The sequence below is a fragment of the Leuresthes tenuis genome, unplaced genomic scaffold (genome assembly GCF_036924035.1).
Source record: "Leuresthes tenuis unplaced genomic scaffold, fLeuTen1.0.hap1 SCAF_4, whole genome shotgun sequence".
Lineage (NCBI taxonomy): Eukaryota > Metazoa > Chordata > Actinopteri > Atheriniformes > Atherinopsidae > Leuresthes > Leuresthes tenuis.
In genome coordinates, this window is record NW_027325358.1 from 7,100,332 (window position 1) to 7,111,343 (window position 11,012).

Sequence of the window (11,012 nt, forward strand, 5' to 3'; positions counted from 1 at the left end):
ATTACTAAAAACAAATGAGTGTATTTGTCCATTTCTGCTTGTACCATTTGATAAAGTGTTAAAAACAGTCCTTAATTAAACAGTTACCCACGTCTTTTCACTCACAGTAGGACATTTTTACACTGGATGTATAATCCTTCGTGATTCCTGGATTGAGTTGGAAAGTTTTCTTATCAAAATACATAGAAAAATTCAAATAGTTCTTAACATGTCAGCTTTATTGTCAACATGTCCAAACAGCAGTCTTGCCTCAAAGCTTCAGGCACACTAAAAACATCTTAACAAGCAGCACTACTTCCTCATTTCGACACATTTTAGGGTGAGTGTGTTTGAGAACATGTGCTGTTTAAGGCTTGCATTCAAGGCACACACCGTTTCTTTCTTATATTGACAGTTTTTCAAAATCGAAAGAGCTTTTACAAATTAAAACTGTTATGGTGATCAGATATAACCTTCCAATGATCAAATATTACACTGCCAGAGATCACGTTGATGCATAATGAGTACTCTAGTTACACATAATAGAAATAAGATTTTAACCCAGCATGTTTTCTATTTGTGTCCTAAATTTCAACCTGTGCTGCTACTAATAGTATAAACTTGAATACTTCCTCTGCCACCGCTCAGTTAGTGCTTGCATGGACTGACTTTGAACAAAAGCTGGTATTGAAGAATGCTGTTCTCTTGAAATCACTCATTTTCCCAAATCTTAGAGGCTCTGTGTGGCCTCATTTCTCTGTGTAAAACCAAGTACATTTTTCAGTAGAATTGAAACCAATCATAAAGAAACAGTGCATGAGAAATGATGTCAATGCTCATGTTTCCTTGTGAAATGTATTGACTGCAAGCCACAAATGTTTTTGTGGCATAGGGAGTGGGTGTAAAGAGCTGTGTTGCTACATCATCTCATGCATTCAGTTGAAAATGTTAGTTTGCAAGTGTTGAAACACTTCCCAGAGGAGACACAGTAATGTCCAGTCACATGGGTTGTTTATGTGGATTGTTGAAGAATCATGACTAATTTTTCCAATTGCTAAACAACCTGACAGATGGAAGGAAACTATCAGCTGTGACCTAAAATATCTTAGACTGATTCTGAAGATTCAGTTTGAATCTAAATATTCATTTAGCTTTACACTTTGATAGATTTTACAGACATTAGAGTGTATATAAACAGCGGAAAATGTACTGGCATTAAAAATTCAATATGCAAGATGTAATGCTGGTAGGGTACCCAGATAAAAGCTTGCCCCACACTTAACCAGCATCATCTAATTAATTCCTTCAAAACGTTCTCCCTTGATGTTTGTCAGTCCAGGGTGTGTAGGTGAGCAATTTTTGTTATGTTGCCACAAGCGCAACCAACGTCTGTCTCTGCATCCTGTCATGTGATTTCCTGTGATATGTTTAGTGTGGGCAGTTTAACAGCTCCTCCACCTCCTTTAAGATGTGGTGTAAGAACAGTGTTTGAGGGACCAGATCAGCCATTCAGAGGTCTTTGTTATGATGTGACGCCCGCTGTAAGGTTTAAAGCAGGAAATTTTGGTGCAGATTACGGAAGTAACTTCAGAACTTGAAATTTTAGCTTGAGTAGAGACATTTGTTGTCTATAAAGAAAGATTTTTTTTCTTTTACTTGAAAAGGAAGAACATGGAGGACCAGAAAACTGTGAACTTCATGAGACTCTTATCAGGTAACGGGAAACAAAGTAAATGTTCGTTCGTTCCATGTGTGTCTCAGAGAGACACAACAGTCAGTACTTGTAGTTTCTGTGAGTGTGTTTTGGACAAGCTGGACTACGTGCTTACTGCACATCATATCTGGTAAACATTTGCAGTGAAGATGAAAAGAGATGTTGTTATTACTTCCTCTGTTTAGCTGGTCTGTATCTTACAGAAGTCACATCCCCGTCTTCATGTAAACGTGAAAGTTTGGGACACTTGAGGCTTCGTAAAATAATACACTTGAATGATCAAGACATTTCTTTGCATACAGAAGCAAGAGGAAAATAAAAAGTAAAGAGACATAATGTCAAAGTTTTACATATCAGGACATAGCAAAAGATCATCTGGTCCTTATCAGGTCTTAAAACAACACCAATTAAGCCAAAATGCAGAGGCAGTATCCAAAAAACTAAACACATCCAATGATTCAACAGTTTGTAGAACCACCATTAGCAGCTATAACTTAAATTAGGTGTTATCTGTATGATGTTATCAGTCTCTCACATCATGGTGGAGGAATTTTTAGGTTTGAGAGATTTTATTAGGCAACACCTTGATTATTTTCTTTTTCACACATTCTGTCGTAAATTTGCTGCTGTGTTTGGGATCATTGTCCTGTTGATGATCCAGTTTCAGCCAGGCTTTATCTGTCAGACAGATGGCCTCACATTTGACTCTAGAATACTTTGGTATCCAGAGGAGTTCATGGTGGACTCAATGACTGCAAGGTGCCCAGATCCTGTGGCTACAGAACCAGCCCAGATCATCAGCCCTCCACCACCGTGCTTGACAGCTGGTATGAGGTGTTTGTGCTGATATGCTGTGTTTGGTTTCCTCCAAACGTGCTGCTGTGCATTAGGACCAAACATCTCCACTTTGCTCTGGTCTGTCCAAAGGACATTGTTCCAAAAGTCTTGAGCTTTGTTCAGATGCAGCTTTGCAAACCTAAGCTGTGCTGCCATGTTCTTTTTAGAGAGAAGAGGCTTTCTCCTGCAGCCCTTCCAAACAAGCCATCCTTGTTCAGTCTTTTTCTAATTGTACTGTCATGAACATAACATTTAACATGCTGACTGAGGCCTGGAGAGTCTGAGATGTAGCTCTTGGATTCTGACATTAGGGTGAACTTTCTGGGACATCCACTCCTGAGAAGATTGACAGCTGCCCTGAATGTTTTCCACTTGTGAATAATCTTTCTCTCTGTAGAATGACTGACTCCAAATAGTTTGGAAATGGCCTTATAACCATTCCCAGATTGATGGGCAGCAATAGTTGCTTCTCTAAGATAATTGATGATGTCTTTCCTCCTTGGCATTGTGTTAACACACACCTGAATGCTGCAGACCAGCAAACTGACAAAACTTGAGCCTTTATTGAGGTGCTTAGATTTGCTGATTACCAGTTAATCAATGCTGCAATGTCATTAGCAGCACCTGGCTGATGCTTACACTTTTCATTTGTATGGAAGCAATAAGGGAATACTTTTAACAAACTGTTTCTGCATTTTGGCTTCGTTAAATAATGACACCATGTATGTCATATGTTCGTCATCTGCAGTTGTGTTTGCTTTATAATAAGACCTGGTGAGGAACCAATATGTCCCGATATGTAAAATCTCTCTTTTTAACATAACTGTAAGTTCACATGTCTGGGACCATTGTGTATTACATATAAAATAAACCAGATAATCAGACTAACAGAACTGAAATGACTAAAGATGTGGTGCTTATGCTTATGGGGCTTTTTTCCAGAACATCTGAAAAAAAAAGGTTAAAAAGTTAAGTCCTTATTGAATTTATCTTGAGGTTAGAGGTTAGATAATGAAATAGCCTTTACTGAAGCCTTGTATCTACAAAAAGTGGTGAAACCATTCATGCTTATTTGTTGTGTTCAACACAGATGAAAGCACTCGGTCCACCCTGTCTTCAGACTCCTGTGAGTACTATCAGACAGAGATATTTGACCTGCTACCCAGTATTCAGGCTTCCCGGCCTGAGCAGAGCAGAAATGGTCCCTTTGAAGCCAGCCAGGCCTACCGGGATGGCTTGGGACCGGCAGAGGGCATCAGCCATGGCCACCTCTCCAGAGGACCCAGAGACAAGGCATCTTTGCAGCCACTCAGAAATTTGCCAATGTGCATACAAGGGAAGAGACAAGCCAGGTGGGAAACTTTATCAAATTAAAGCTTAATTTGACTTTAAAAGCTCAAAAAGTTCATGCTGTTATACACAGTATTTTATAAAACACAATATAGGTTTCCAAAAAAGTTGACCCTCTGTGTAAAATACTAAATAAAAAGAATAAAAAGATTCTCACTTCAACTCTAAATATAATTTAACCTTTTAAAAAAAAGGTTTACTGAACAGCTGGGCTCTTATCGGTGTCCTCAGTTACCAAACACCGATGATGCAGCACAGTGGGATCTCCAGGATTTCATCATTCTGATGGTTTGAGATCAGAAAACAACTCAGATTCAGAGATCTGGACAAGCTCAGAATAGAAGTAAAAAAGGCAGTGATTAAAGCAGAGGTTATTCATGTAACTCCAGTCAGTGGAGAAAACGTATCACATAAAGAGCAGGCAAACAGGCCAAAAAAAATCCAAAAAAGCCCCAAAAGTCTCAATGAGTTCTGTTTAACAACACTAGCAGGAATTAGGCAAGCACTTAAAAAGATACCAAAACAAAACGAGCGATAGGCTATTTGATAGACAGAATAGAATGACTGGAACGCAAAATTAACGACTCCAAGACTTTTACATAAGAAGAACTGAAACGTGGGGGAGGGGGTCTCAACTGAAATACTGATTACAAACAGGGGTGTACAGCTTGATCGCTGTCTATATGGCACCAAAGGTTACTCTAAAAGACATCATTCAGCATTAATGATGTCTGAATTAGCCACGTCGTGTATAATAATGTTTGTTCTTAACTTCCTTTAAGAAGATCTCATTTTAATCAATCTGACAACAGGAAAATTTCCCTTTTTGTTTCAGTCCATGTGGAGTTTTTCTCAGGCTCAGAGAAGGTGGTGATTTTTCTGAATATGTTCTCTTTTTTTATCATGGAAAACTCAAAGGTTGAAGATTCATACGTGGATACAGCAACAAGTTATTTTCTGGCAGTGGTTTCAGAAGTAGTCTCTGAGCCCATTGCCACAGGTCTGGATTTCAGCCGTGTCCCTAAAGACAAGGATTTCTCCAGATTCTCTAAATCTCTTGGCATTATTTTTGTAATCGAAGAAATCCTCAGTTTCTGAGGTCCTATCTAATCCAGTTGATGAACCTATGACCTTTTGATTGATTCCTAGCTTTTAGATTTAAAGATTTTCTTCATATACAGTCTTACCTGTGCTTCTCATTTACATTGACTTGTAAAATCCACACAGTCAGTTGAATGTTTTCTAGCTTGAATTTACGTTTTGTTTTTGATTGCATGGTGTTTTATCAAAGGTATTTTAGTGGTTAAGGTGCTGCTTTGACATGTTTAGATAAGAAATTGCATTAATTTAATATCATATGAATGCTGCTTCCCAGGGAGAGGAGGAAGATGCAAATCAACAATATTGGTTTTTGGGAGTCTTGGAGCCGGAGTCAGAGCATCAACAGGAAGAGGGTGCGTACTCATGTGGGTGAGGCGTTGTCCGGTCTGTTGCCATGGCAGCATACACTCCACAAAATCGAAGGTAAGACCAGACCAGAAGTACATTTGCTGTACATATACTTGTTTATTTGCATAGTTGTAGGAACAAAACAATATTGCCTTGCACTTTTACTTGAGCTTCTAACCTTCAGCGATCTGTTCCAGGCAGGTTTGGAGTGGGCGTGAAGTCCTATTTTGTCTTCCTCAGATACCTGATTTACTTGAACCTGCTGCACTGTGTTTTCATTGGTGGATTCATTCTGGGGCCCACAGGATTTTATGGCAGAGGCAACGGCAGTGGTGAGTCAGCTGTAATGACAAACAGCAGTGGATCAAACACCATTACAATTTGACTAAAGATAATCCTTCTCTGTAATTTCACAGAAACGTTGAGATTCGAAGGAAATGACTCAGTTTTAGATTTCGTCCTGGGATCGGTAAGTGTTTTTATACTTCTGCATGTGTACTATTTGTTTTCCATACATGTTTCTTATAATCCTAATTTATCTTCTCTTTTGCACAGGGTTTTCTAGATCGTTCCCCTGTTTTCTTTGGCTTTTACACTCGTGGTTCACTCAGTTTGTCCTGTCTTAATACACCTCTGTTGTACATTGCTGGAATCCTCTCCATCCTCTTCTTCAGTATTGTAATGGTGGTCCGCAGGTTAGTGATCAATAGCAACGCAGCAAAAAAAGTTTCCAGACAATTTTTTCAATTACATTTGGACACCTCTTACAGAACAACCGTCGGCTACAAGCACACCTGGATGGTCGGAAAGCGTTACAGCGCTAATGTAAGCTTTAAGATCTTCTGTGGCTGGGACTTCACCATCCAGGACCCTGCAGCTGCCAACCTCAAGAAGAGTTTCGTCAGAAATGACCTCAAGGTGCAAGGACACACACGTTACCTGATCATCAAACACACATGTTCATTTATTTGTTATGGCTGCAGGCCCAATGCTGGCAAAGTTTCAGAAATTATGGACAAAATATTAGAGACGTGTTTCTGTGCAGGGCAACAGTTACCCAACATCACACATCTAATTAGGGTAGTTGGCAACAGATCAGTAAGGTGATTTGGCCGATGTCGTTGTCTATGCCACATGATATTGTTTGAATGTGTTATTGTCAGTGTACAAAATGCATCACTGCATCCAGAAATGTTAAGTTAAAACTCTACCAGGTGAAAACTGAACGAATGAATAAATACATAAATGAATAAAGTTACATAAAAACCCTCCACCTTCCCTGGGCCAGAGTTCTTTCTGGATACATTTAAGCTATGTCCTCCGTCTGAAGTGAGGAGAAGCCTTCCAGTTTGTTGCCAGCTCAACAGTTAAAAACACTTTTACATTAGTGTGTGTGACAGATATGCAAGTAGTTTGAACAACAATGTGTCAAATGTAAATAAGAACAGAATACAATGATTTGAAAAATACACATAAAGTATTCACAACTAAAGAGTTGGGATATGTTGGTCATGTTTACCATGGTGTAGCATCCCCTCTTCTTTAAACATCTGGGAACAGAAGGGTCCAGCTGTTGGACTTTTGGGGAAAGGATGTTTTCCCATCCTTGTCTGATATAGGATTCTAGCAGCTCAACAGTCTTTGGTCTTTTTGTTGTCTTTTGTGTTTCATGATGCTCTAAATGTTTTCAATTGTTGAAAGGTCAACCCAGCAGTTTTAGTATTATCTTGCTGAAATATGCAAGGCCTCCCCTGAAAAAAGGCATGTAGATGGGAGCGTAAGTTGCTCTAAAACCTTTATAAACCTTTTTGCACTGATGGTGTCTCTCCAGATGTGCAGGTTGCCAGTTCCACAGGCACTAATGAACCCCCATACCATTTTTTGGAAGCAAGTGTGCAATAGACGGCAGTTTGTATAGTTTTAGCATCCTCTAAGAGCTACTCTCTGGCACATTGTCCTGTATTGAATTGAAATATATGGCTTAAGGAATGTCATGTACAATCTATAATCTTATAACATGGTTCTTCTGATGCTGTTCTGGAGTCTTTGGGGTGTGAAAACTGAGCAATTTTAACACTGGTGCAGTGAAAAAATGAAAAAGCCATCTGTTTCTCTTTCTCAGCTCTTTTTAGAGGAGCAGAGCTTCGCCTTGCGGAAAGCTCAAAGGACACTTGGACAGAAGGTGCGTCTCTACCTGCTCAGGTTCATCCTCAACTTGTTTGTTTTGTCTCTGCTGAGTGGAGCCTTTTACCTCATCTACTTTTCAACAAAAAAATCTCTCACAGTGGTAAGGATTTGATCCTACAGATATTGCTTTGTTACAAGATGTACTTAAATTTCAGATTGGTTAAATAACTTTTCATGTGTGCCTGTTTTTCTTAGAGTACTGATTACCACTGGTTGGTCAGTCTGGTCCTTCAATATCTCCCTCCCATCACCATCAGCTTTGTCAACCTAGTTCTCCCTCACATATTCCGTAAAATTTCATCTTTCGAAGATTACTCCTTCACTGTTCAAGTGAATGCCACTCTTGTGAGGTATGATGCAAAAGTAGATAAACACCTGTTGTGCACAGTGACAAATACACTTGCAAAGGTTAACAAAGTTTTCTTTATCTTCAGGAGCATCTTCTTGAAGCTGGCTTCTCTTGGGATCTACTTGTATTTCATCTTCAGAATTGTGAGTTGAGAGTGAAACTTTGAGCAAACTGAGCTCAAACACAGAAGCACTACCCTTGTTAAGTGTCATCTTTGAGCCAGTTTTCTCATTCACGTTTCTGTCTGTAGCTGTCTTCTACATGCCGGGAAAACCACTTTGGCAGAGAGATGTACAAGATGTGCATTTTCAACTTCCTCGCCACATTCTGCAATGCCTTTCTCTTTAACTACCCCAGGAAGTGGGTTTGTTTGAGATCAACAGTCTCTTTCTTTCTTAGTCATGAACGTTGTAGTTTGAACAGAAACATAATAAGTGCTTGGTGTCTCTCCTGAGTTCATAACAGAGATCAGTATAGACTCAGTTTCTGTTAATGTGATTTTAATCAATAACCTTCCTCTCTTCCCTCTGTTTGGCAGGCTTTTGCAAGAGAAGTTCCCTACATCTTTACTGGCTCGGTTGTCGGGGAAACAACACTTCCTGATCCCTTTCAATGTGCTAGACCTAGTGTATGGTCAGACTGTGTCTTGGGTTGGAGTCTACAACTGCCCTCTGCTGCCTCTGATAGGAACCGTCACGCTGCTGGCCACATTCTACATTAAAAAGGTTGTCCGAAACATGAAGCTACTTTCGCTTATTGAGCTTATTATAAAAGAATGAATGCCATGCTTTGTGTCAGGAAAGCAAAGAAGAGGATCCAACTAAACACGATGTCACAGGCAAGAAATATAGCTCAAAAGCTTAGCTGAACAAGTGGATAAGTAAGATGGCGTGGTAGATGGGTGAGCCGACTGGAAAACTGAGGACCTCTAGTGGAGGGAAAGGGGTGATACATGAAAACGGAACTCAATTAAAGATGGCTTATTATGCCTTTTTTTCACAAGTTGGCACGGTTACCTGAGGCCTTGATTAGATATGTGTGACATGCTTTGGTCAAAATACCACAGAAAGACTGTGCAGCTGCTCCCTTTCCCACAATGAATTTCCATGTCCATTTACGTTGACCTGTTTTAGTTTGGGTAGTGACGCACACACACTCCTTAGTTTGTGTCTAACAAGCACTAACGAAGTAGCTGTGTCTCTCTCTCTGTCTCACTGTGTGTCTTCAGTTCAGCGTCCTGCGCTGCTGTGTGGCGGAGCAGCGGATGTTTCGAGCATCCAGCTCCTCAGTTTTATTCCACTTCATGCTGCTGCTGGGTCTCCTGATGGCTGCAGCCACACTGGGCTACAACCTCTACCAGCAAGAAGACAAAAACATGTACTGACCTTTCTAGAACTCTTTTTTAGTCTCTGCGCAACAGTCCAGCTACAATTTATTCATTTTATTTAACTTTTTAGCACGAGAAGAACAGATTTGCGTGTCTTCTCTCTGCTGCAGGTCCTCCTGTGGTCCATTTGGAAACGGAGCAACTGTGTTTAATGTGACAGGAGTTTGTGTGGAAAGTCTTCCCAGCACAGTCCAGACCACTCTCCACTACCTGGCCTCTGAGGCCTTTGCCCTGCCACTCTTACTAGCTGAGATGTAAGTATGCAGAGTAACTGCAGATTTAAAAATACTTGTGCAGTATTTTAATTTACTTTTTTTTTTTTTAAACTTAGCCGTTTATCAAATGTAACATGAGGCACACTCTTTCCTCAGCATCATCTTGACTTCATATGTGTCACGGCAGCGTGCCAATCAGAAGGCCATTGAGAGACTAAAGAACATGCTGATTATGGTACGTACCTTTAATCAAACACTGTGTTTGAATGTTTCTATATTTCTGTACAAATATGAGCCCAAAATCCATCAGAGGTGCACTGATAATATGACCAGTCCTAAACAATGACATTAATGACAAAAACGATCCAATATTAGATATCCGTGAGTGGTAAAATCTTATTACTCGCTGGATTAGCAGGTCATTTAAAGGTGAAATCAGGTGAAATCAGGTGAAATCAGGTGATTTCATTTAGGTGTAAGAGGATGCCCTGTTTTATATGAAGGTTAGGGATCTATCAAAGTCTGATCTTCACGTTCATGATTACAGACGTGTGTTACATGTTGAAGAAAGGGAAGTTACTGAGACCTCAGGTTGGAAAAGATTATAAAACCACCTCAAGAGTCAGGCAGCTTGAATTCACCAATTCACACCCAGCCAACTTGTGCACAGCCACTTGTTAATATGTAACATAGGATGATTTTTCTTAATAAACAAGCTATTATCTACAATATGTTTCTCTTGTTTGTTTGATTTGGTTCTCTTTTGGTACTTTTAGGTCTCGTGTAAAAAGTCAGATGATGTTTTAGGTCATATTCATTCAGAAAAATGTTTGGTTCAGAAACTTTCAAATACCACCACACATTCCCACAAATCACTCACTGCAAGACGATAAGAAAACATGCGAGTTACACCCATTTTACTTGGCTCCTGTGAGAGAAACCTCCTAGTTTGTGTATATCAGCATCTACTGTGTTTCTGTTCTCTGTGTGTTCACATTATGCCTGTAAATTTGTATGATTTCCCCTACAGAGCAGCTCAGATAAGCGTTTCCTGGTGAAGCAGCACGCCACCATGCTGAGAAATCGAAAGAACACAAGCAGAGTCCATTCTGCAGCGATCAAAGAGGACGCCCCCCTCAGTCCTCGAAAAGACGCTCCTCCTTATAGCTAAACTGATTTCTATGTCTGTCTGCAGACTTCAGCTTAACGTTAAAAGTCTGGTCATGGTCATCAAAAACTAAGAAGTCAGGCTGATGATCTCTACTTTTACAGATATATGAATTACAAAGATAAGAAAAACAGCTGTGACCAGTATTAATGTGACCATCATATGATGTATTTTGTTGCTTTTTAGGTGACTGCTAAGTATTTTGTCCCTGTGAGTTTGTACAGCTTTACTAATACAATTTGTAAATAAACTTTTTATATGCTTAATATATTCATACAACCAATAAAACTAATATCATTCATAAATGTCAATTTGCCATACTGAAGTGATTCTGAATATTTTGGTTTTTTTTCCTGATTCACATCAAAATCTTTTGT

The 11,012-nt window shown here is 39.6% G+C and overlaps 1 protein-coding gene across 1 annotated transcript; it reads left to right on the forward strand.

The window, feature by feature from the left end:
- Positions 1-1,454: 1,454 nt before the first annotated feature.
- On the forward strand, positions 1,455-10,957 carry tmc8 (transmembrane channel-like 8). The gene is made up of 16 exons (XM_072384331.1): positions 1,455-1,693; positions 3,621-3,882; positions 5,256-5,404; positions 5,527-5,661; positions 5,746-5,798; positions 5,885-6,024; positions 6,100-6,247; positions 7,452-7,613; positions 7,712-7,866; positions 7,951-8,008; positions 8,116-8,225; positions 8,404-8,590; positions 9,094-9,242; positions 9,363-9,506; positions 9,624-9,702; positions 10,498-10,957. Exons 1-16 carry the CDS (start codon positions 1,651-1,653, stop codon positions 10,636-10,638), a joined length of 2,115 nt encoding a protein of 704 aa, XP_072240432.1. The 5' UTR covers positions 1,455-1,650; the 3' UTR covers positions 10,639-10,957.
- Positions 10,958-11,012: the final 55 nt, after the last annotated feature.